The sequence below is a fragment of the Cuculus canorus genome, chromosome 5 (genome assembly GCF_017976375.1).
Source record: "Cuculus canorus isolate bCucCan1 chromosome 5, bCucCan1.pri, whole genome shotgun sequence".
Taxonomy (NCBI): domain Eukaryota; kingdom Metazoa; phylum Chordata; class Aves; order Cuculiformes; family Cuculidae; genus Cuculus; species Cuculus canorus.
The window spans coordinates 65,740,049-65,766,887 of record NC_071405.1 but is presented as its reverse complement, the minus strand read 5'-3'; the positions used below and the strand labels follow the sequence as shown (position 1 = coordinate 65,766,887).

At 39.8% G+C, this 26,839-nt stretch overlaps 1 protein-coding gene across 1 annotated transcript; it reads right to left on the bottom strand.

Moving 5' to 3' along the window:
* Positions 1-5,548: 5,548 nt before the first annotated feature.
* Positions 5,549-23,469, bottom strand: BRMS1L (BRMS1 like transcriptional repressor). The gene is made up of 10 exons (XM_054068548.1): positions 23,255-23,469; positions 20,781-20,871; positions 17,787-17,914; positions 17,255-17,334; positions 15,041-15,137; positions 14,558-14,641; positions 11,621-11,685; positions 10,122-10,161; positions 9,141-9,267; positions 5,549-7,073 (listed from the first exon to the last, which is right to left on the bottom strand). Exons 1-10 carry the CDS (start codon positions 23,388-23,390, stop codon positions 6,950-6,952), a joined length of 972 nt encoding a protein of 323 aa, XP_053924523.1. The 5' UTR covers positions 23,391-23,469; the 3' UTR covers positions 5,549-6,949.
* Between the last annotated feature and the right edge of the window lie 3,370 nt (positions 23,470-26,839).

The window sequence follows — 26,839 nt, the reverse complement described above, 5'->3', positions numbered from 1 at the left end:
ACACATACTCATAAAATGCTTGGAGTTTCCCCCTACAAAAAAACCCCATATACTTCAGATTTGTACTAATTTCATAGTATCATCAGTATCACATAATGTTATTAATTTGCAACAGTATTGATGCAAATCCTCACTGCATTATTTACTGCTTATAATTAGAATCATAGAATAGTTGGGTTGGAAGGGACCTCAAATCATCCAGTTCCAACCCCCCTGCCATGGGCAGGGACATCCCACTGGCTCAGGCTGCCCAAAGCCCATCCAACCTGGCCTGGAACCCCTCCAGGGATGGGGCAGACACAGCTTCCCTGGGCAACCTGGGAATGTCTCACCACTCTCATGGTGAAGAAACTCTTCCTAATGTCCAGTCTAAATCTGCCCCTCTCCAGTTTATACCTATTCCCCCATGTCCTGTCCCCACAAGCCTTTGTGAACGGCCCCTCCCCAGCGTTCCTGTAGCCCCTTCAGGTACTGGAAGGTCACTGTAAGATGTCCTTTGAGCCTTCTCTTCTCCAGGATGAACAAACCCAACTCTCTCAGCCTGTCCCTGTATGGGAGGTGCTCCAGCCCTCCGATCATCTTTGTAGCCCTCCTCTGGACCCTCTCCAGCAGCTCCATCTCCTTCTTACATCAAGGATTCCAGAACTGGACACAATACTCCAGATAAGGTCTCACAAGAGAGGAACAGAGGGACAGAATCCCCTCCCTCCCTGCTGGCCACTGCTTTTGATGCAGCCCAGGACACAGTTGGCCTTCTGGCTGTGAGTGCACATTGCCGGCTCATGTCGAGCTTCTCATCTACCAGCACCCCCAAGTCCTTCTCTGCAGGGCTGCTCTCAATCACATCATTCCCCATCGTGTACTGAAAACAGGGATTGCCCCGATCCAGGCACAGGACCTTACACTTGGCCTTGTGGAACCTCATGAGGTTCTCACAGCTCCACTTCTCCAGTCTGTCCAGGTCCCTCTGGATGACATCCCGTCCTTCTGGTGTGGCAACTGCCCCACTCAGCTTGGTGCCATCCACAAACTTGCTGAGGGTGCACTCAATCTCGCTGTCAATATCATTGATAAAGATATTGAACAGCACCAGTCCCAGTACGGACTCCTGAGGGCCACCACTCATCATGGATCTGCATCTGGACTTTGAGACATTAAGCACTATTCTTTGAATACGACCATCCAACTAGTTTCTTATCCACCGTAACGTCCATCCATCAAATCCATATCTCTCCAATTTAGAGAGAAGGATGTTGTCGGAGACTGTGTCAAAGGCTTTACAGAAGTCCAGATAGATCACATCCATTGGTTTTCCTGTGTCCGCTGCTGCGTTTACCCCATCATAGAAAGCCACTAAGTTGGTCATACAGGATTGGGCCCTGGTGAAGCCGTGCTGGCTGCCATTAATCACCTCCGTGTCCTCCACGTGCTTTAGCATGGCTTCTAGGAGGAGTTGTTCCGTGATCTTCCCAGGCACAGAGGTGAGGCTGACAGGTCAGTAGTTCTCAGGGTCATCTTTTCTACCCTTTTTAAAACTGGGCACAATGTTGCCCTTCTTCCAGTCACCAGGGGCTTCTCCTGACTGCCATGACTTTTCAAATCTCATGGAGAGTGGCCTGGCAACCACATCTGCCAATCCCCTCAGGACTCTGGGATGCATCTCATCAGGTCCCATACACTTATATATGTTCAGGTTCTTCAGGTGTTGACAAATCTGATCCTCCTCTACTGTGGGAGGGGGTTTACCCCCCTGGTCACCATCATGCTGTCTCATGACCCAGGAGGGGTCATTGTTACCATTCCTTTTTACCGATTCACCTTAGGAAACAAGACATTTTCGGTTTTAGTTAATCAAGCACAAACCCCACAGTAGGTGAAAACTGCATTAGAAAAATAAACCTGAACCCTCTGTTTATTTCTTGGTTTGGTGTTGCAATATAAAACACCCATTCATTACTCACCCTTTCTAAGTACTTTCATCAGTGTCCGGGTTGAAATATATTACATTTTGTTTAATCACATATTTTGTTTCTATAGCAACAAGTAGGCATCTAATCCATTTCTGTTGCTTCCTAAGCATTTACATAGCAATTATCTTTCACGATACAGTAGCAAAAGATAATCCTTCTTTAGAACTCCGGGTACTATCTGTTCTTTCCAAATATCTCTTAATTAGTATGCATTAGGATTAAAGCCAGTTGTAGTACTGCTACAACTGAAAGAAACCAAGGGAAAAAAAACCCTAACAGAACCTGGGCAGAAAATATCCCCAACTACTGTTAAGTAATATCAGCATAATTTTACTGCCACCTGCAGGCTTTCAGCCACACGGGGCTGTGGAACACAGGAGCAAGGGTATACCCACCACACATTCCATGCCCAGAGAGGGAAAGCAAATTTGATAGTCCTACTTGTGCCAAATGAAGATTGATTTTTGCCTATGGGCAAAGAAGCATCCACTGATGTCGCTCTGTTCAAAGAAACAATGCAGTTTATTTTCACTCGCGTTGCCCTGTTCCAGCTTGCTTCTATTTGTGGAGACAGCGGTGATGTCTTAAGACCTTCCTATTGAACTGTGGTGCTAAAATAAGTAAATAAATAAAAGGATGCAAGTTCCACTGCTGCTAACCCACCCCCTTAAACACTGGGTGCCTTCTGTATTTTCCTATTGTTCAAAGAAATTATTATCTTCAAACAAATAACCCAGACCTTTAAAAAAAAAATCTCAGCAAGTCACATCTAGTTAAAATCTCTGAAAACATTGTTTTAGGAGAATTTGGAGACACTGCCTTACTAAGTGACACGAGTCCTATATATTTATATTCTTTCAGACATACAAACTATACTGGAAGGGTAAAACTGACACTTTTAAGGCATGGAAATGCTAAATATCAAGTTTGCCTACAAAGCCCTTTTTTTTTTTAACCCACTGCTATGTAAAACAATCCTCACTTACAAAATCATACAGGATTTTTTCCTATCAGAAGTTAGTTCTGTCTGTGCCCAGGTTAATGAGCTAGGTTGAGTCATTACTTCATTTATCCCGTTTACCACTCCAATCTTCATTCTGGAGTAGAAGTTTCTCCCTCCCAGCTCTGCACTCAGCACCACCCCTAACCTCAGGTGTTCTGCCAGCTAGCAAATCTCTCAGCCCAGTTTCAGCATTTAATTTCTTCATAGAACACCCGGGGAAGTCAGATTTCTAGAAATGAGATCTACAGGAGCCGGAACACTGAACCAGGAGTTAGTAAATCACTTTTCAGCTTTCCAGTCTGTCCTAGAAAAAACCCCAGAAATTAGTCTTCAATGTTGGAAGTCACATCTGTTCCACCAGGACTAGATTTTCCATACAGAGAAATAAAAGCACACAATTCCATGCAAGATCAGTTAGGCTGACATTTCCAGGAAATATCAGGCTTACTGAATACACGCTGTGCTTTCCATGAAATCTGAGCCTGCAAATCCCATGCTGACTTACCGGAGATGTACCGTGCAGCCGACCTACACGTATGCCGCAGAAACACTGAAGTATTTCCAGACATCCGACATTTATTGACAGCGCTACCTGGAAGCACATATCACCCAGAGCGCCCCACTGTCAGACCCCTGAGCTACCGTAGGGACTTGAGCTAAAATATTGGCTACTCGGTCTTAATTCCAACAGTAACTGTGCCCCTGTCTGAGAGCTTCGTAAAGAACTTTGTTAAGAAAAATCAAATGCCCTTAGGACAGAGCTTACCTGTCACTTGTAAAAGGATGCTTGGACACAGCTGTCTGTTGCAGAAATGGAAGGAGGAATGTCCCATTTTGCTTACACGAGGAACAGCAAAAAGCTCAAACCAACCTGATATGGACAAAAGCACTGCAGATTTCAGCTATTTAAATGTGAGGTCTATTGTACACATTTTTTCCCTACCTCTTCTCCTTGTCCTCAAAAAAAAAGGCAAAAAAAAAAAGCTTTTCCCCACAGCAGTAATTGAAGAATTTCTCCAAAAGATGAGGAGGAGTATTAGTATATTTCTTTTTTTTTTTGTAAACCCAAAACCTATTTTTTTCTTTCTACTTCAAAGAAAAAAAACAACCAACCAAACAAAAAACCCACAGAGTAAATTGAACGTGTTGGTAGCAGACAGCACTGGTTTTCCAAATTAGTGAAAAATTTAATACTTAAATTACCCCTTGATGGGGGTGGTAAACTAGTTACGCAGGCTTTGGCTTACAAACATAAAACAAGTGGTTCCATGGACTATAAATAGCTGATTTTTACAGTTTTAAAACACAGTGTGACAAAGTGCCAAAACCCAAGTGTGTCTGGGAAGTTTAAGAGCTGCTCATTATGAGATACCCAAGATAAATTTCACAATACTTGTGTATTAAGTGTTGTCAGGTTAAATCAATTGCAGTTCAACTTAATATATCAGATATTCTTTCTACAGGAAAGATGAATAGATCAGCTTGCGCTTTGCAATTAGCAAAAAGAATTAACCGCATCTCCTCTGAAACATAACTCGATATAGAAGCCTTTTCTATAGATGTACAGAAAGATATTTTTGTCACTCAATACCCATTACTCTTCATTTACTTCCTTTTTCACATATTGCATCTCAGGGAATTAATGTCCAATACATTTCTCCTTTCAGGGCTTTATAGACCTTAATCCCATTTGTAGGTTAAAAAAATGTTACCTCCGTTTGAAAAGCTTCACTGTAGCAGCACAAAAGATAACAGAGATGGACAACAGGTTAACAATGTCTGTATTTCAAAGGACTAAAATCCGTTGAAGACACCTCTTCCGTTTTATGCCAGAGCAAGCAAACCACTAATTGTTCATCTATTAAAAAGACGGACAGTATATACCAAATATGATTTGTCTAGGGATGAAACAATGAACCAGTCATAAAAAAAAAAGACCAACCTCACACCTTCCCAAGTCCATGCACAGAAGTAATCACATATAACAAAGAAAGCCATAGCTTAGTTTCTTGGACTTCTAGTAATGAACAGGTAAATCCTATCTGTGTGATCACAAACCAATATTGCTATACTTATTACCTGCCATGCTGATATGAACTATGCTTATTCTAAATAAAGAAGTCACACTCACCAAGTATCAGTTCAAATTGCAGGGTTGTACAAAGCAAAGTTTGGCACCCAAGGAGATCAAATTAGGAAAAGCTTAGAAATAATAAATCACAGCTAGAAAGGTGCAGAATATAGGAGAGGAAACAGGAAAGGCGTGGACCATGGATATAGTTTAGGGTGCCCAACATGCTCTGAATACAAATGATTTCCAGTATGTCGATAGTTAAGAGGTTCTTGACAGTGCTTAAATATTTTTTCATACACAGTGCAGAACAGTGCTTCCACATAAAACTGAAAAAAAATGTAAAACCAAACAAACAAAATCTATACATACAAACTCTCAAAATTCAAAAGGAAACAAGTGTAAGCCAAAGGTCTTTAAAAAGATTTAGGTCGTCTGAAAACTTCTCTTTAGCATTCGGTACATCAGCAACTCCAACAAGACTAGAAAACCAAAGAGAAAACAACACACAAATGTCCACTACCACAGATCATTTATTTATATACTAAGTTAAAAAATACAAATATTTCATTACAAAAAGTTTATCAAACAACTGTATACATACAGGTCATTATTGTTAAAAGCCAACATGTCAACTGATACTTTATGTACATTTGATTAATAATGTCATACAATTGTAGAAAAGCATCACTTGGGAGAAACTGATTTGGCATTTGGAAAGTAGTTACTACCCTGCACTAGAAGAGACAATTAATATAGGAATAAAACATTTATATGTTACAATAAAAATACTTATTTGCTGTGACCATTTAAAGCAAATAGATGCTTTCTTTCTCCAAGAGGAATCATCGTACATGGAGATTAAAGTGCACATAACCAACGCATTAATAACCCTATCTATCATTCTAGATGCTCCAAGAACATCACAGTAACGTCAAGGATTTAGGACGTTTCTCCGTGGCATAAACAGTAAGATTTAACAGAAATTAAGCTGCAAGAAATAATTCTGGTGTACAATACGATGAAGTAGGCTACAGAAAATTGGAAAATAGTGTTTGGTGAAAAGGTCTGTGTAATTTTGCCCAGTTATATAATTTCTGTGGAAATCCTTTTCCATTTGAAAAAAAAAAAAAAAGATTCATAGTATTTCATACAACTGTGGACCAAATGAGTAGAGCATGCAACAGTATTTACACAGCCATCCCCGCAGTTGTTCTTTGTGGGCTACACACAACACAGGTTGGAGCTACTTTATGCAGCTATTTTGCTGATAATCAGGGGAAGAAGAAAACCAACAATTTGTTTACTATAGACAAGGATCGTAAATTAGAAGAGTGTTCCTTAAAAATATAGCTCAAAATATCAGCTTTCTCATTACAAGTAATATAGTAAACCTTACAATATATAACACAGCCAGTACTAGCAGAGCTGTTGAGGGCATTAATTGTAATAAATCGCTCCGCTTTGCATGTTACAATCTATTCAAAAGCAATAACTCAACAGGCTAAATTTACATCCACAAGAGAAGCGTGACATGTTCACTGAAAGCGAAGTGAGTTGCTGGTAATTGTGGTTATCATTTTTATCACATCAATTGGTCACCAATGGAAAACAAAAGTGTCATTTTTTCTTTTCTTTTTTTCCATTTTACAGGTATGAGAAGTTCTGAGCCATTACACTTGAAGAGCATACTTCCTGTCTTAGGCACTGGACCCATTTAGAGGTAAAACATCATCCTTAGGTTTTACAAGGCCGTCCATATGAAGTTTACATACAGCACTACAAATACACATCAGATACTGCTGTAAATTTATAAGGAATACAAAATGCTATTAAATAAAACTTTCATTCCATGGCACATCAAGCATGACAATACAACTTTGTTTCATAACTGGTTAGCAGCGGTCAGTTGTGGTTATGCTTTATTGAATATTTTCCTTTCTGTAGCTGAGAAATATACAGCTTGGACTTGCTTCCATCCGGTCTTTTAAACCAAACTTCATCATGGTTAATCGTTGTAATTATGGCACTACAGAAAATAAGGGAAGGGTCAGGGAAAGGAAAACAAGGAGAATTTAGAAAACTGACAAGCTAATAAATAACCTCAAAACTGCAGTTGTATTTCTGTACAGTAAGTGAAAACTTGCATTAACTGTAAATGCAAGGCCCAAAAGATACTGGCTTCATTTTAAGTGTAGTTTTAACAGAATTCTTTGGTAACTGCATGTGTCTTTACCAAAGGTAGTTAATTTTTCAGCCATCTATCTACTTTATTCTGCTATGAGAAGACCGTGAACACACAGAAATACTTTAATTGTTTAAAAGAACAACAGTCACCCAGAGAAAACAAAACAACAGACTACCTAGAGTTAAAAACAGATTTGTTAGAAAACATGCCCAGAAATGACTGGAAAAAAATTTAAACAGATTGAATCCCATATATTAAGACTATAATAAATAAAGCCAAAGCCTGATTTACTGAATCAGTCTTAACAGGAATCCTGCTTTTCTGCTCCTTGTAGCAAGCTTTAATACCAACAGTAAACACAACCTCAGCCCCGCACTTCCTAGGAAAAAAATTTTTTTTCAAGTAGAACTTACATCAAAAAAGGCTCAAAGCCAGAGATTAAAACAGTTAAAGGAAGAAAGATTTATGACATACTGAGTGTGACCGAACTCTCCCCAGAAATTCTTCAGCCTTAAAAGCTGCTGAAATCTTGAAAGGCTTGGAAAGTTCTACTGTATGCTTGCCCTGTTTAGCATTGTCTCTTGGCTTTTATCACACAACAGATACCAAGATCTCTTTCTGCCATAGTATAACTCCTATGTCTCCAAAACTAATTTAAGACATTTTTAAATTTCTGAAAGAATATATACTTAACTAAAACGCCTTCGTGTTTCAGCCCTGAACAAACACCAAAATCACCAAAATCTGTTGTCTTTCACCATACACAGGACAGAAAAGAAAAAGCCAGTTTTACAGTAAACTACTGCTATATGAAGTTAATTTTCCTCGGTAACTGTGCATATAGATTGATTTGGCCCATTCAGTAAAAGATACATGTTTTAAATACTGTTTTAAATATACCCACCTTTTGGAATTGACAAATATTATCCATACAGAGAAAATATATCTAGGTACCTTAAACATTCAACCAAATTTGCACTGCAATATTTAGACGGTTTCCGGGTAGAACCTTTGTTAAGAGATGGAAATTCCATAAAAAACCATTCCATCTCTTTTACTTCAGAGCATTAATCAACTGAAAATAAAGCTTATCTTAAATGGTATAAGGCAATTCTCCATAATTAAGTATTTTTAGATGGGCCAACAGATAAAATCATCAAAGCAACAAAATATTGAGTTACTAAAAAAAACTTAATCAAAGGCTATTCAGAAACTTAGTTCAGAGCTTAAATGGTTAGTAAGATCCTAACTTTACAAATATCTCATTACCTTCAGTGAAGTCCAAACTTTATTAGCACTGCCACCAAGGATGAGGAAAAGAATGAGGTACTTAAAGCCTTCCTTGTCTTAATCTTTAATATTCAGACCAGTTACCCCCAGGGTATCCCCTGAGCTAGAAGCCAGGGACGGAGGGCAGAATAACCCCCCACAAAGCAGAAGGAAAGCTGCAGGCTTGGGGACAAGCTGTCTGGCAGAAAAGGACCCGGGGTGCTGGTCAATGAGAGCCAGCAGCGTGCCCAGGTGGCCAAGGCCAATGGCATCCTAGCACTGGAAGAGTGGTCAAGCATTGGAACAAGCTGCCCAGGGAAGTGGTGGACTATCCATCATGGAAGTGTTCAATAAACGTGTAGACATGACACTTCAGGACACGGTTTAGTAGGCATCGTGGTGTTGGACTGATGGTTGGACTTCATTATCTTAGAGGGTTTTTTCAACCATAATGATTCTCTGATTCTCTCCGAAGTCCAGCACTCAACCTTCCTCGATAATGTCTGTCTTCCAAGGTGAACTAATAAATGTTACTGCGGAGGCAGTATTTCCAAATAAGCCTTATTCTTGAATGCCATCATCCTATCTACTACTGTTTAACATGAATGTACAGAGCTGCATAAACTGAGTAATCTTTACCTTGTAGGACACTCATCTTTCTTATCAATGCATATTGTCTGTCCACGTCCATACCACTCTCCATCATAATAGAGTCTTCCTTCTTCAGATCTAGCACTATGTAGATGCTTTTCTAATTTGACAGGTGCTAAAATGAATAAAAGTCATTGATTTGGCACAAGTCACTTACATGTTTAAATACGCTTTCATCAAGTTATTTACATGAGTACACATCTTTTCCATTATCAGAAGTAGCCTCTCTTAATAATCGTAAGAATGTAAGAAAATTGGAAGCAAGATACCATCTTGTTTCTAGCCAGATAAATTAAAGAGTTATATTTCCATTTTCAGATAGAAGCTATCTTCACAACAAACTTTAATATCTGTTCACAAATCAAGTAATGCAATATAGAAACTTCAAACGGCAGAGCCTGAAATATCTACATCAGCCCATTACCACAACATTCAAGTAGTAATATATCACTAAAGAAATACACCACCTGCTTGCCTCCTCTCCCTCTTCCTCCTTACTCACCACCTCCAAGTATTCGATTTCACTCAGCAGTAATGTGCTTCTCAACTGTGTGCCAAATATCAGCAACCACTCCTTTTCCATAAGTCTACTTTTTGAGGGTTGTAGCTTGCAGTGAACGTGAACATCTTTTAGAAGGCACTCCTAAGGTCCAGACGCTCGTAGTTTCCTGCCTCATTTTGGGCAAATGCTGGCCTAGCTTGCTAATATTAATTGGCGTAGACCACTTTAGAAGTCTAATTTTTTTGTTGAAAATTTTCTAGAATTCAGGTGTCAAGACAATGACCAGCAACTGAGCTACAAGTATCAGCACTGGAGAGAGTGGAAAGACAAAAGCCACATCTTCCAGCTACCTCACCCAATCTTCCATCACTATATGAGGACTAAATTAAATATGATCTGCCTAGATGCAGTTTGCACCATTGTACACAGCAAGTTGTGTCTTGTGAAACCACGCAATGTTTACTTACGTTCTGGCTTGACTCTGTGTGGGCCCAGTGTAGCCATCGCCTTGAAACACAAAAGGAAATTAAGTTTGTCAGCAAGCAGTCTCTTTCTTAGCTGCCAGATTTAGTTGAGTTATGTGCAGTGTAGCTCAGGATACTTGTTTTTACATGCAAAACCCACAATCAGAACAAATCTAAAATAAAAGTGTGTTCAACAGTGACTTGGTAACTAAACAAAACAGCATTTTGTGGGTGCCAAAATCATGTTCTTTAGTAAGTTTTGATTTCAAATAACTCAGAAGATTTTATAAATCAAACCCTCAAAACTGCTGTTAAGAGATTTTGTCAAGAAAAGACAAAATGACATTAACTCATTCTGAAAAACAAAATGCTATATGAACTTACTCTTTTGATTTATACCTTATACTGATGAGCTCACAAATTTTCTCTCACGCAAACCCTAGATCACAAGCAGTCTTAAAGCAGGTTTTAAAAAAACATTTTTAAGACTTTTTGGGGGTTGTCTGTTTCCTTGCTTTTTGTTTTTTTCAAAATTATTTCCAGAGAAGGCAAAATTCTCAGTACATTCTAGGTTTGTTGCTACTGTTTAAGATCACGTTACACTACAGGAAAGAAACTAAGGGAAAGCTGTTTTGTGTCTGTCTGTTCCTCTGATGCAATAGGAAGAGGAAAGTCAGACAAGTTTTCACATAAGCATCACATTTTACTTATTTAGGAATTATTTACAAGTATGAAGCAGGATGGAAACAAACTCAAAGCCATTTCCCATCAAGTTGTTGTATTCACATAAGTAGTTTACTATTCCATAAGCTTGGAAGCACTAGGTTACCAGGGAAAATTATCTGGCTGCAAGTGTGCAGCAAAGACAGCATTTCATTACAGCAAGTTACTTAAAAGAAATGACAAAGAAACAAAAAAGGCACTCTGCACTTAAAAGCTGGATTTATTTTTTCAAAGGCATCAATTTGTCAAAAAAAATCCTCTTCCTGTAAACTCTGATTCTCTTATAAGCGGGGAAAAAATACAGCATTTCACTTTATTAAAAAAAAAAAAGGTATAAGCAGAATTTGAAGCATAGAAAACTTCAGAAAAAAAAATATTTACTATGTGAAAAAGTACCATAGGATATATATTCAAAAAACCTTACATTAAAACAATATCCTATCATACTATCCTATCCTATTATAGTTTCTACCCAATTATGCTATACCATGAAAAAGCAGAGGCTTTAGGCTCACTTTACCATATAAAATTACAGACTACCCACTATAGAGACAACCTCTTTCACCACTTTATTTGATTCCTCCGCATGATTTGGGTAGAATCAGAAAAAGTAGCAATAACATAGCTTGAACTGTAATGATTAGCCAATTACCGAAAAAAATACAAAATTATTTAGAGTTTTGATCATTTAACACATTTATGTATTTTTAAGAGGCAAAAGGACACAAAAAGAAGCCAAATAAAACCCACAGTCACTGGCATCCATCCTTTCATCTTACCTTCCTTATCGTTGTCCAGTCTTCAAGGATATCAAGGTCTTGCAGCATATAAACTATATAGGGGCGTGGAAAAGTTAGGGAAAACTCCTTTAAACAGCAATAATAAAAATACTGTAATGCTCGCAGAAAGATATTAATAGCTCTGTTCTGCTCATCTTTCGCATAAAGAATACTAACGTGAAGTGCAAACTCAAAAAAAAAATATGCATCTTTAAATTATGCAACCTAGAAGCACACTTTAAAAATTATTAAGAGATAAGGATTAGTTCGTAGATACTAAGACTACTGGAGTTCAACACGAGGATAAGATAAACAATTGTGATACAGCCATTACATCCCTAATAGTTCCAAAAATTGCTCTATTTGCAACGCTACACTTAAAACTCACTGCAGTTTCAATATACCACTGTAAATTAGCACCTACACTACTATCAGCTTTAATAAAATCATTATTTTTGCAGTACTGTGCATCATCTTTGAGAGAAAAGTTAAAATAGAAAGGCAAGGCCCCTTCCCTGAACTATCAACTGTGAAGTAAAAGTTGTGTATTAGAACAATATGTGAACTTCGAAACAAAACTCCATACAGCACAGCTATTCCAAGTCTTCAGTTTCCGCTTTGATTCTCCCCACTTCTTCTCTGAAAAACAAGTTTAAAAAAAGATGCCATGACTGTTTAAAAGCTAATTCTTCTAAAATGGGATATGACAGCTTTAACTTACATTCCACTTGAAATTTTAAGACTCTTTAGCCACTGACAAATTTGTTTTCCTCTGAACAGCAAAACCATACAAACCAACAGCCACTTAATATTTCTAGGTATTTGCGTTACACAGAACTGTACAAACTGACAAGTTCACAACTGTTTTAAAATCATAAGCAAAAAGAGTAAATCAGTTCACTTCATGACTGTAAGGATTTTCAGCCTTATGAATTTCCTGAAATTGCTAGGTTTTAGATCTAATCCTATGTTAATATTTTCTGTTTGGAATGTACTCTAAAAATGCCAGGTAGCTCAAAACTGACACAATCTTATGCTATTTTATGGACGTCCTGAAAACAAGGAGGACAGAGAGCTGAAGAAATACACTTTCACACAACCTGGCACTGAAATTGCTAAAAGGAGTTAAGAAACTAACAGAGCCACTTCCACCAGCATTGAGTAATATCACTTGGCTTTTAAGCACTAGTTAAAAAACTTCTCTACTGAACTGAATTTATGACACACCCCAGTAGAACAGCCATTATTAGGACAAATCATCCATCTGGGATTTCTTCCAGTAAATTAATCACCCTGAAAATCAATCATCCAGTAAATTAATCATCCTGAAACTGTCCCAACAATGAGAGTTTTTGAAAAACTTCCTTCCCACCTTCTCTTCACGTTATAAAATCTGGTGAAAGCAAGACTTTTTGCAGCAGCTTAGTAATACAAAATGGCTTTTATACCATATGATAGCAATACTTAAAAGTTGGCTTCTTAGGTAGTTTCCATGATTCCGGCAACTTCTAAGACATCGCATCTCTATCCTATAAAAACTTTAGGCTGGGGGTAGGGACAGTGAGAACACTCAGTTTGCAAAGGCCTCTCCTCCTTGCATCCTTCCTTCATGCTTGTCAATAGCTATGAAGAAGTCATCAATGCAGAATTCTTAAATACTATATAAGGTCCAACACAAAAAATATTAAATAACCCTATAGCTCAGAAACCAGGAGTGGGAGGGGAGAAACAAACAGATGGTTATAGAACATGTTCTAACCTATGAGAGACAAGACTCAACTCAACCACTTCACTCAGTACAAGCAGACGTCTTCAAATATAGGCATTTTCCTACCCTCAGTCAGAAAATGTTGGTGTGCAAGAGTGAACAGTCAGCTGACATCAAGGTTCTTGTGAATCTGAAGAAATCTGCCATGGAAACTTTCCAATCATTGAATGAGGCTTACAGTGAAGAGTGTATGTCTCATGTATGTGTTTTTGAATGGCACAAATGATTTTTGGAAGGCAGGAAAAGCATGAAAGATGACTAGCCAGGCTGCCCAGACACAGTAGTGGATTTTGCACCAAGACAATGCACCAGCCCATAACGCTTAGACTGTAAAGCAGTTTTTAGCTAAGACAACATAAATGTGCTTGAGCACCCACCCTATTCTCCAGACCTGGCTCCCTGCGATTTCTGACTCCTCCGAAAGATCAAGTCAGTGCTCAAAGGAACCCACTTTTTGTCAGCAGGCGTGAAAGCAAAAGCAACGGAGATCGTCAACAGCCCTTCAGAAAATGATCTGCAAAATTGCTTTGAACTTTGGCAGCACTATACACAGCCGTGTGGCTGTGTGTCAACACAGAAAGGAACTATTTTGAAGGTGACTGTAGTTGATTTTCTTAATTTATTAAATGAAGAGTTACCAGCAAAGTCTCTGGGTTTTTTGCGTTGGACGTCATGCTACTCTATAGAAATCCCAAACTCACCCACCACACTGCAAACAAACATCTCAATTCTTGGAATTTAAAACTTTTAATCAAAGAAGATACTAAAGTCCATAGAATTTTTAAGAAATAATAAATTCAGGTAAAGACATGCCAGGATAAGAACTAAAGCTATACAGAAGTTACATAAGTCAAGTTATACTTTGCAAACATAATGCAGAACATTCATTTGCTTTTGCCCTGTGGCTGTTTTTTGAAGCAGTTAAAACCCCCCAATTTTTAGAAATAATCTCTGTATGAAACTAGTAGTTAAAAAAGAGAATCTTAATTTCAATTTCATAATGGGATATGTCAACATGGTTTCTCTAATGGGAATTAGAATAACATTCGCCATGCAAAAATCAATTTTGAGAATCCATTATCACTGCAATTTGCTTCTAATGACATATAAGACTAGCTATGAAACAGTGAACATTACTAGAAAGAAGAGTGATTTCAGTAAAAGGATATCTGATACAACAACAGGTTTCTTCTTATCTGGACTAAAAGGATCTTTCCTTTTCTTCCTGGACTGTAGCTCATCATTCCATAATTCTGAAAAGACATAATAAGGACATGCTATGAATCAGAAACATTTACACATCTAGCTGTTTTTACAGCAGAAATAATTGTCCAACAATGAAAAATAACACATTATCTGTCTGTTTCTGAACAGAATCAAGGTGTTATACGATTATGTAGTCATACATTCATACTCTCAAAGCACACAAGGGATGCTGACAATTACTAGATCAAAGTTTGTTTTAAGCTTTAATTCAACAGTGCCTCAAAGTCTGCAGTTGAATAGCATTCTACTGGATAACCTCAAACTCACCAGACATACTATGTGTACAGTCAACTAATCAGTAGCTGCCAGAAGAGGAGAAAACCAAAAACCCAAACACAAAAACACCAAACAAATAAAGAACCCAACATCTTGGAATTTCTATCCACCTGAGGTAATGTCAATGCTATGTCTGTCTTCTTCAAGTCTTCTAATCTTCTCTTCTAGTTCACTTTGTACAGTATCATACAACAGAAGCTTTTCACTCTAAAAAAGCAAGAAATTACACATTCTTACATGACTAAGTTCTATCATCTAAATATATATGACATCAATTTAAAGCTTCAGTGGAAGGAAAGTAAGAGTAGCTTAGGTGAAAGTTTTCCAGAAGCCATAAAGCATATGACATCCTAGCTCCTTAAAGAAAGCATGCACACTTGGCATAAGTGTAAATACAGCTATCAAATATCAGTACCAAGAATAACCAAGTATAAAAAAAAAAACACCTCAAGAATAACTATTTTTTATTTTGAAACAAGTACAGTATTTTCCTTTTTGATAGAAAAGACATAATGAACAACTGTAAAGTAGTGACCTCTGCCATCTTTCATTACAGAGCAGAAAATCTGATGTTTTCATGGAAAGTCTTTTTTTAAGCTGCCTTCAGTGTTAACAAAGCTGCAGTCATTTATAGAGAATTATCATCTGTCACCACAGTATTTATAATTGTCTATTTATATGGATCTGAAAAAATATCTTCCCACAGAAGAATTTATTCAGCACATAAAATAATCTAGATAATTGTGAAAGCAAAATTGTTTATCTTATAACTGTGAGAAACACTTTTAAAAGCACTGCTTTATAAAAGTTAGCTTGTTAGTCCTTTTAAAGGATGATTTCTGATCCAAATAGATGAACATCATGCCTTCATGTTGGGTATATCATTAGTACTTTCTACATACAAACAAAAACATACTCTGATGTGAACTTCCTACAGCACTTTTCCTACAGCAGCCTACACTCTCTCCCATCTCTAAATGTTCCAGAATTAAAAAATTAACTTTGTAGCAAACTGCTCTCAACTACAGTGGGCTATATAGGATTTAGGATAGGTCTTTCATGTGCGTGCACAATTCCTAAAACACAACAGCTGACTCTTTTAAAGTTCTGAGCAACATCTTTGACAACTCTGGAAAAAAAGAGGGCTTGGACTTACTGAAAAAAAAAACCCACACCAAAAAACAGCTTAAGCATCACAAGTCACTGTGTCTAGATATCTGATATTGTGTCTCTGTCAGAAGCTGCAGTCCCAAGACTCAAGTCCGCCAATGTCTGCACCTCAACTACTCCTGCCCATAGCACAGCCTACTAACAGAAATTTATCTTTAGGAACGTTCAAGTTAGCGTGCTGGAGTGAAGCAAAACAGTAGAGGAACATAAAAAACCAGAGAACCCTGTTCTACTAAATGGCTGTCATGTTCACCATTCCCTTCAACTTAGTAAGTATTTAAATTCCAAAGACCTACTTGCACGTATTTTTCAATCCATCATTATAAAAAGAAATTTCCTCATGAAACAGAAAAGGCAGAAGCCTCTTCCATATACCTAAAATGCCAAATGAGCGTTACCTGCTCTGAGACCATTTTTAAATGAAATAACCTTGTGCTTAGACATCTGCTGCAAGCACTTGGTGACAAATAAGGTGTGAAAAGCTGTTACAGGCATCGGAGGCATTCTTGCTGAATGGTTATATTCCACTGGAACAGTGATTCTACAAGCAGCATGGCTGACTTTAAATAGCTTTACCCTTAAGAGACCTTTACTGGATGGTGAACATTTGAATTCTGAAAGTTTCACAACAAAAACATTAACAGAAAAACAAAGGACAAACCACCTTAAAGAGGAATAATAGATATCCAAAGCAAATTATTCAATCAAGGAGAGAAATGTGCCTTTCCTGCAACTGCTTTGAAATGACAGCTATCACCAGCTGTCATTAAAAAAGACATTACTATTATTATTATTATTATGGTCATCATTGTTATTGAAACATAAGGTGTTTTTTGCTAGAATTATAGTAGATATTTTAGCTAATGTCCTTGGTAATATTTTTATAATAAAGCATAAAAAAACCAAAAAAGGAATCTATTAATAAGAACTTGTTAAAGACAAATAAGAAACTTCAGTTACATGTGAAGTCAAACTAATATAAATCTAGTTTTCACACGTTTTGAACAACCTCTTATGTGGATTTAAATATCACAAGAAAATAGCATTAAAATAGCAAATAGAAGCAATAATAAAGACATGCAGTAAACTTGGAAAGCATGACATGAAGTAAAGACAGATGAGATTAGCTATTGATGTAAAATAGCTGGCACAACCTCACAGTGCTGTCGAGAGGCTTGAATTTCACATTCATACTTGTTCTTCACAGATTCCAGACAAAGCTCTCTATAGATACCTGTAATCAGACAAAATACAGCAATATTACCTTATCTGATTTCAGAATTCTCTTTTAAGACCACCTGCAATTCCTAAATCACGTACATACTGGGAAATACAGATATATTGTATTAGGCACATACAGTGGCTGGCAGCTTCACAGAGTAAAAATAAAAATGAGTAATCCCTTAATTCTGAAGACTGTTTTTTTGTGCTTACTACACAGAGACAGACAGACATCAAATGAAACACTAAAAAGTTGTATTTTTACTGCGATGTTATTGGGCAGCTTGCGCAAAGAGGTAAGCAACCTATTCACATTGACTTTAAAAATATTTTACATTTAATACCATGCTACAGTATTTCTAACTTTAAAATGTACTCCTTTAACAATTCTAAAGAAGAAAAAAAAGAGATTGACCTTAAAATGCATAGCAAGTTTATACTGTTGAAAGAGTAATACTCACTTACCTGCCACCTTGGTTCGGATTTGCATATTTTCTTGTAAAGCTGCCAAAGGTTCTAAATATTCAGGTGCTTTTCCAGCTATGACCTCTTGTAATTTTGCATCCACTTGGCTTAACCTTTCTTTGTAAAGTCTGAAAATAATAGAAACAAAAAAATCAGGTATATTATTTAAAAGCAAAGACAAGTTAGGGGAGATATTTTAAAAAAGAACTAGCCAGTATCTCTTTGTTAATGTTAAGGAACACCCACTGAAGCAAAGTTATAACTTGTTACCAATTGAATTTTCCAATACATATGTTCTGTTTGAGCAATATTCCTCATGTCTATAAAGCTTTTTTGGAAAACACATGCAGAAAAACAAGTGCAGAAAGCAAAAATAAAATTAAATATATCTCTAAGGAAGAAGGAAAAAATTGCACAGCTGTGAATAGGACTACAATGGAGTAGGAGATGAATCAACATGGAAGAAGACAAGATGATGCTATAGACATAAGAAAAATATGGCTTACATCATGGGAGAGAAAGACAGACATTTTGTGACTAGAAATGCCCATTTGTGTTCTTGTTTACATATTTGCTCCCACCAACCCTCATTTCATCTCCTTTGAAAATCCATGTACTGCATACTATCACAAATATCATGGGATAATATGCAAATGATATATTCTGTTCCTGCCGAGAAATGCAGGAAATGCAATGAAATTATTTTTATTTTACCTATAATTCATTACTACTTTAAAAGGTGATATTCACTGGCAGATAATCTGAAGAAAACTCCTTGTATTTTGAAGAATTTAATCTAATATTAAGATTAAATTCTTAATTACAAGATAATTACAAGCATTTCAATCACAATAAACCTCCATTCTTTGTAACTGATAAACATAGCACTAAATGGCAGAATAATCAAAATAAACAGCTCTTTCTGGTTTTATTTTTTTTTACCTTGCAACTCACAATCAAAATTTGTAGCATTACAGAAAACATATATAAACTCCGTTGTAAGTGTAACATCAGATGTTACCTGTTTACACAATCTTCTCTTTCAGACAGGGACACTACCTTTTTACTTGTTTAATGGTTAAGTAAAGAATTAGGCAGGAGAAAGTTCATATATACAGCTATGTTAAGACTTACTTGAAAATATTTCCTGTTCACCTGGCACTGGCCTGCTCATGATTTTACTTTGATGACAAATCCATCGTATAAGCATGCGTACCTAACCAAGCAAAAGTCAGTGGACGCTGCCCTCCTTCTTACCTGCAAACTGTTAGCGTATGAATCACTCAATGTGTCCTGCCATCAACTGACATAGCCTGCAGATGCTCAAAAGGCAACTTACTGGGCTCAATTCTCAACGAGCGCGCTATGCACACAGTGGTTGACTGCACAGCTACAGGGTTACTTATCTAGAACATAAGCATGAGCGTGCAGCACACATGAAGAGGTGTGTCACTAACATCTAATTACACAGAATGGAGTTCCAGCTACATCAAAGCCAGCAGTTCCGGACCGGGTGCTGCCAGCACTTGGTACCATGCAGCAGCCGATGAAATAAAACTGTTTATCCAATGACTAAACCCACTCTTTTTGCATCTTTTTCTTCTTTGCAAATTTTACCACCTCCCTACTCAGGGCTGCTCCTCCCTATAGTCCTCCATCATTCTATTGCTCCTTTCCCAGTATTCCCACCATCCCGGTTCTCCCAATCCCTACAATCATCCCAGTCTCTCAAGTAACCAGTTTCTACGTAGAACCTTCCTTGCCATATTCCACAGCCTTATCACATCCCTAAATGCTCTGAACTACTTTGTTTTTCACTCCCAAGACCAACCACCTTTATATTCATTCCTTAAAGGTTTGTTTCCACAAACTGTTTTCAGTCATCCAAGCTGTCCAACAGATGGAAGAAGAATAGGATTCAATGCAAAAGCTGGCACTTCTCCAAATGCCAAGACAGTCTGGCTCCAATACTCATCAAGTTGGCACCATTTCCCAGGTTGCTCCATGCTCAGAGCAAAGAAGAGCAAACCAAACAGTTTTCTCTAGGCACTGCAATGAGAAATTGCTTGCTGGGCAATTCCTTCCAGATTCTATCAGACAGACCTCATAGTGTCCTGTAACGCAAAGCAAGCCGGATGTCTCAGTTCTTTAGCAGAAAGAACCATCTTGCAATACACACATGCATCTGGAATGTATTGAGAGCTGACTAGATTTTCAATTAAAATGCATATTCCTGAGAACAAGGTCTCCTCAAAGTTTCACTTGTCAGGTACCTGATTAAGTTAGCTGCCAAATTATCATCAATTTAAATTCGAACAGATGCATTTCGCTTGTCTAAGCACATCTGAAAAAAAAGCCAAACTTAAAATATATACAAAGGCTGGCTCTACTAAAAATTACATTCACTTCTGAATAACTGTGGCTACTAATTTTATGTCTTTTGTTATACTTACTAGGTCTTTACTACTGGTGTAGCTGTTATGGCAAACTGCAGACAAAGAGCTAACAGTGTTTTCATTTTTTAAGTATTAGTAACTGTTTTGCCATAACCACAGGAAACTTTCATTGGCAACAACTATAAAAACTGCTGTGACAACCTGCAAAATAAACATTGATCTCTTACTTAGTAAAGACGTTTATTGGGTCTGTCCCACGTACGTAAAAGGATGAAAAAGATCTTGAGCAAATAAATAAATAAAGAAAAGCACAAATTTCCCTAAAATTACAGTTCCTTGGTTGTGCTAAGAATTTTGATGCAATAGACCCACATCAGCCATCCATAGCAACAACACTTCAAAATCCGAAAATAGACACATAAATAAATACATAAAAGAATTCTAGAGCAACAATCTGCAAATAATTTCAGAACTCTCAAATCCTTATTCTTCTCCAAAAGAAGCATCCACACACATGAAAGACAAGAAACACCAGCTGCATAAATATTCTCATTAAACGCATCTTCAAATGAGGCACTTAAAACAGTAAAATACTCACTGATCTTTAAGGTCCGTAAATTGCTTTTCAAGATTGGACATTTCATCTAAACACTCCATTCTTCTTCTTTCACAGTCCTCATCATCCATTTCTAAGAATAAAAAAAACCCAAACGTGATTTATTTTGAACAATGTGATGTATAAGCAAATAAACTGGATAAACTCTAGTGAATTTGAAGGAAGGCTGAATTTCAGCCATGAATAGATTATCCATTATAGTATTCTATAGCAAAATATGATAAATCACTTGCCATATAAGCTACAAAGTACAAAACTTAGATCTAATTCTAGAAGAAAAAAATTGTTTCCTTCAAAATGTTTTTTTCTCATTATTACTAATTCTAATTAAGACTTATTTCTTGTAGCGCTAATCATCTTATGTCTGTAGGAGCAATATGCTTCCATTGAGTATGTTCATATTTGTCAAGACATTGAGACAAGCATGTAATTTCCCGTAAGCATCACATTCTATGTGCTCCCTCAAAAGCATTTCTCTGTAGAATGCAATAGAAATTATCTGAAGAGCTTCTTGCATTGTTTTAAAGAAACAATCACAGACTACATTCAAGTAAAACATAATTCCTCCTTCCTCCTCTCTGTTCCCAGAAGAAACCAAGACAACAGAATTATTTGCCTTCCATTAAAAAAAAAAAAAACAAACCCAATTGTCTTTGAGGACATGTGAATATCAAAGTTTGCTTTAAAAATATCAATCAGCAAAACTACAAACAGCAACAAAGGCAAGTTTTGAAAACTTACCGTGTCTGCCGCTGAACCGCATCAATTAACGCGGTAGTAGATCTGTAATTTTCCTCAGTAGCAGATCTGTAATTTTATCAATAAACTCTCCACCTATAACAGCCCAACTGTTTATAATAGCTGCGTGCACATTCAACTTCCAGCTTACCACCCTGGGTCAGTTTGCAGCAGTTTTGATCAACAAACACTGAAGACAGTGCAAGAAAGGGGACAAGGAAGCATAACACACCAAGATGGGTGAATAAAGATGAGAGGCAGGACAGTGGCAGCCAGCAATTCAATCCAGGTGGACAACCATGGACCAACAGCCTAACTTGTAAAATGGAGTTCAATCAGCAGATTATGACATCTTAAAGGAATGAAAGGATGAGGAAGAAGAAGGGGGGAAAAAAACAAAACCAAACAACCCCAAACCTGAAGCTCTGTATAAACCACAGGCAGATTACCTGGATTTGTAGATTAACCAGGGCCTCTACTGGGGGATCAACTCTGGTGCAGAGAAAGTATTAACTCAAATCAAGCTCTAAGGGTATGACTATACTCTCTGACAGTCTGGCAGCCACACTTTTCCAGCACTAGCAAAGTTTTCACTCTGCTTCTGCAGAGTCAGCTCAGCTGTCTCTGTACCATACCTGTGGGGCTCCGGCACCTTGCTAGCCCATGCACAGCGCAGACAAGGGCAAGATCCACAACATCATACGGAACGGCCACAGCGGTGCTCTCCCTGAACTGCATCAGTCAGTGTGACTATAAAAGCCAAAGGACTTAACAGTCAACATCTCCCAGAACTTCTAACACCAAAAATGAAGAATTAACTGTACACCGAGGACTTTAACGCACACAGATACATCAATCACAGGCCAACACGTAAAAATGTAATTTCACAGCTACCTAATTTATCTAGTTCATGGTGTCCCACTCTTTTCCACTGTGCCACACCCAGCAGTCATGCTACAAGTCAATGGGCTAATACAGGCATGGGACAGGACCCCCAGCACATCAGTCTAAATCATTTTAGTGCCAGAAACACACGTCAGGACACAGCTAGCACTGAACACAGCTACTGGTTTTCAGCTAGCCCTTCTAGTGCCAAAGATCGTGCTGAGGCCCAAGCTTACTCATGGAGCTGCAGCGATTCCAGAGCAACAGTGTAAGCACCTGATGATCACTATGCTTCCCAGTAATCAACCGTTTTATAATTTACTTTATATAATTACAAGGAAAGTTTGAAGAGATAATAACCTTGTTCTAACACAGTGGAAACTGAGCATAGAAAAGTGAATCCTTTTAAAACTGGATTTCATCTACTAAAATAATTCAAAATCTACAGTCCCGAGGAAGCTGGGAAGGAAGGGACCTTCAACAGAGCAGAGGCTGAAGTGCTTTGCAGAAGAAGCCAACGGCACTGACAGGGCTCCCAAAGCCCCGTCAAAGACAGGCCTCAAAACATCGAACTGAAGTTGACGATTTTGTACAGGAGGATACACAGACGTACGTGCACGAGCACCCACGTACGCCCAGGCGAACGCGCAGCCTGTAAGAGCAGACCCCAGCGAGCGCCCCGCACGGCGGCCCGGGCACTCCCAGCGCCCCCACGGAGCGGCCCGGCGGAGGAGCCGCGGGGGCGGGTCCGCGGCGGGGCGGGCAGCGGAACGGGGGGCGGGACCGGCCCCCCCCCCGGCAGCGCCCGGGCCTGCGGGAGCCCCGCGCCGTACCTGAGCTGTCCCCCTCCTCAGACACGGACGAGCTCTCGGTCTCCTCCTCCTCCGAGCTGCTGCCCTCATTCTCCCCGTAGTCCACCTCCATCTCATCGTGGTTGTTCTCCTTCTTCTCCCGGGAATGGACCGGCATCGTCCCCGCCGCCGCCGAGCCCTGGGACAGCCCTTCCCGCCGCGGTCGCTGCTGCCGGCCCCGCCGCCTGCGCAGCCCAACCCCGCCCCGCGCGTCCTCCCATTGGTCGAACCGCGCCCCGCCCTGCGTCCTACGCGTCCTCCCTTTGGTCGAACCGCGCCCCACCCTGCGTCCTACGCGTCTTCCCATTGGTCAAACCGCGCCCCGCCCGGCGTCCTACGCGTCCTCCCATTGGCCGAACCGCGCCCCGCCCGGCGTCCTACGCGTCCTCCCATTGGCCGAACCGCGCCCCGCCCGGCGTCCTACGCGTCCTCCCATTGGTCGAACCGCGCCCCGCCCGGCGCCCTTTGAGCCCGCCCATTGGCCGAGCCCAGCCGGCGGCTGCCTGGGCCCGCGCGCAAGGCATGCTGGGAATTGTCGTTCGCCGGGTGTGGCGCGGGGCCGGGCGGAGCGAGCGAGGGTTTGCCGGCGCCGCCTTCCCCGTCCCGGGGCACTGGCGGCGCTGCTTGGCCATGAGAGCGGTCAGGCAGAGCTGGGAGCGCCCGCGGCTGTCGCAGGTGGCCCGGGTCAGCGGGGCCGGGGGTGCGACCGCCACCTCTGGGTTGCCCGCGCCCACAGTGCTGCCCATCCTGGCCAGGCATCCGTCGCGGCCTTCCCCTTTGGACTCCCCCTGGCAGAGGTCCCTGTGAGCAGCCGCCTCCCCACCAGAGCCTGTTTCTTCCCGTTTCACGTTCTGCGACATTAAATCGGACTTGTCCCCTAAAGCTGACAGCAACACGAGAAGGGATTGAAGGACGTGCTGCGGTTTGTGCAGAGCTGAGACAGGTTGTTTGGCTTTGATTATCAGTATTTTTCTGTACATTTGCCAACTGCCGTTAATTGTGCTGCCTAAGATGTACTGAAGACGAGTGATGCTTAGGAGCAAACCGTCCCAGCTGTCACCTTGCTGTAAGGGCTGATGAGCTTCACTTCACACACACACGGGAAAGTGTCAGGGATCATAAAGAGTTGTGACATACAGGGGCTGTTGTAGCCTGCAGGTAAACGTGGGCAATGTCTTTCGCGTGAAGGTGTGCTCACAGGCTTGCTAGACCAGGTGAAAAAGCTACAGAGAAGCACCGTGTCTCGCAGTAGCAGCAGTTCTTCATATAAAGAGATCCAAATTTAGTCTTTCTGGGCAGTGGGGAAGGAGGCTATGACAGGTTATACTGTGAGGCAGTAACTTCTCAGCTTTTCTGTGGATTTCAGCCTACATGGCAATAGCTGCCCTCCTCGCTCACAGTAACGTTGTTCTACATTAGTCACTTCCCCCACACCTCTGTAGACCCAAAGCAACTAATTTCTCAGTACCAACCAGCAAGAGGAGTGTATGTAGGTCTGCCACCTCTTCTCCAAGGACACAAATGCAAAGAGTAGCACAAGGATACCTGCTGAAGCAGTGAAAGATTAGACAAAGCTAACCCCCTGCTTCTGTTCTCTCTAGCTTTTTAGCCAAGCGGAGGCCCAGAAGAACCTGGCATGCTTTCTCCACACCTATTACAATTTTAACTATATGATAGGAAACACACATGACTTCTAGAAGAACTGCAGCACACACAGGAAGGAGTCCTTTCCCAGATCCACAGTAGCAGGCAGCTGTCATTGCCGGACATGGTTCTTTCGCCTGCCTTCACTCCCGCCAAGGGCTGCGTCTATTGGACCTCTCCTCACAGCCTCCTGCTCCCAGCTGTGGGCAGCAATGTGGGGTACAGGGAAGGCAGGATGCTGGCTGGGGTGTCCCAGGCAGCTGGAGCAGTGGGGTTGGCCGGGACCCTTGCCCAGGGAGCTGGGGCAGGGGGTGCGTATGACTGCTTATTTAAAAAAGCAGCAACAGCTGTGCATGTCCTCCTTTTTTTCCCTGTCTAAAACCAACTTGTGGGACCCCAAAACCTGACTAAGTGACAATTCATATCATTTTAATTAAGTTTAGAGATATGTTTACCAAGAAACTGTGTGGCCAGAAAGGATTCCTTCAAGCTAGTCTGGCACAAGCGTTAGCAGTAGTGTCTGATACTCATATGGCTAAAAGGAGCTTGGAGGAGGCCTGAAACAAGTGTTAGTGTTGTCCCTAAAGAAAACTGGTGAATTTCACCAACTGGATCTGAAATTTTTTCTGAGGAGATCGGTAGGAATTTAACAAAAATAAACCGGGAAAAAAAAAAAAAGTCTTTGAATCCCAAATTCAAGAGTTGCATTTTGGATTAACAGGATAAAAAATAGTAGAAATCAAATGCTCTGGACTAGAAAAAAACCCCAAAACTACTGGATACAGTTGCAGGGAAAGGAATGGCAGGAAATCAGGAACCTTTGGCCTGATTGTAATTTCCTGTCCAAATAGTTGGAGCGAGGTTTAAGGGAGCTAAAAATAAGCCCCAGAAGGAAAGAAAAGTTCCCACGCCATGGTGAAAATCAGCAATGGTGAAATTCCCCCCAAAATGGGTAATTGAGACAATGTTGGTTTTAGTAACACACATTTTTACATGCTTTTCTTCTGTTTGTATCCAGGAGGAGGTGGGGGGGGGCTCACCCAGATAAAGCAACATAAATACTTACTGTGTTGAAGTAAAAAAAAAGGGTACTGGTTGAAGTTAGCCTCACTGTCTAAATGGAGTGTTAGAGAAGATAAGAGAACAAGCTATTTCCAGGAGATATATGTGCCAGTAGCATATTATAATTCGTTCCCACAAACATAAAAGTTAATTAACCTACTAGCCCTCAACATATAAAGTGGCAACACCTACCTTAATCAGCTACCTAGGGCCAGATGTGTGCTAGAAGGAAGGGGGAAAGAAGACATTCTGGCTAGCCTACTAGAGGATTTGCAAAGATTTGTATCTTGCTGTGTATATATACCAGCTAGGAATCCACAGTCAGGTAACATTGCACCAGCCTGCGAGGATTAACCTTTTAACCAAGGTAAATGAAAGGCAATATTAGGTGCCTACAAAACTATGATTTTTTTTTTTCTGGATGGTGAGTAAAATAGCCATTAAAAAGAGGGTGATTGTCATCATCCTCATCAGCTCAGCTCTGCCTTTAATGGGGAAGTGAGGATTAACATCTGGTATGTGGCAATTCTGAACAATTAGAAAGAATTATAGTCCATTAATGGGGACAGTTGACAACAATGTAAAATTGAAAACTGGCAATTCTGTTGAAAGCTGGTACTGAAAAAAAATTGGATGCTCTAACAATCACCATAAATAAAATGCTGGCCAGCACAGCCCTTGACAGATGGTGAAATCTCCTCTCCCAGTCTGGGAAACTTTGCTGATGATTGAAGATGGGAATTTACACACCCAAAGATGAAAAGCTTGGATTTGCAGGCATTGCTTTCCTAGGACCCAGTCTGGGCACTTGAGCCAAAAATTGGAATCTGGCTATTGAATCACGTTTGTGAATCACACAGA

Excerpts from the sequence above, each read along its gene's own strand:
- BRMS1L (XM_054068548.1), bottom strand. The coding sequence starts at position 23,390 with ATGCCGGTCCATTCCCGGGAGAAGAAGGAGAACAACCACGATGAGATG. Across the intron at positions 17,335-17,786 it reads AATCCGAACCAAGGTGGCAG|GTATCTATAGAGAGCTTTGT; the intron begins GTAAGTGAGTAT and ends GTCTGATTACAG. Across the intron at positions 7,074-9,140 it reads AAAGATGAGTGTCCTACAAG|TGCCATAATTACAACGATTA; the intron begins GTAAAGATTACT and ends TATTTTCTGTAG.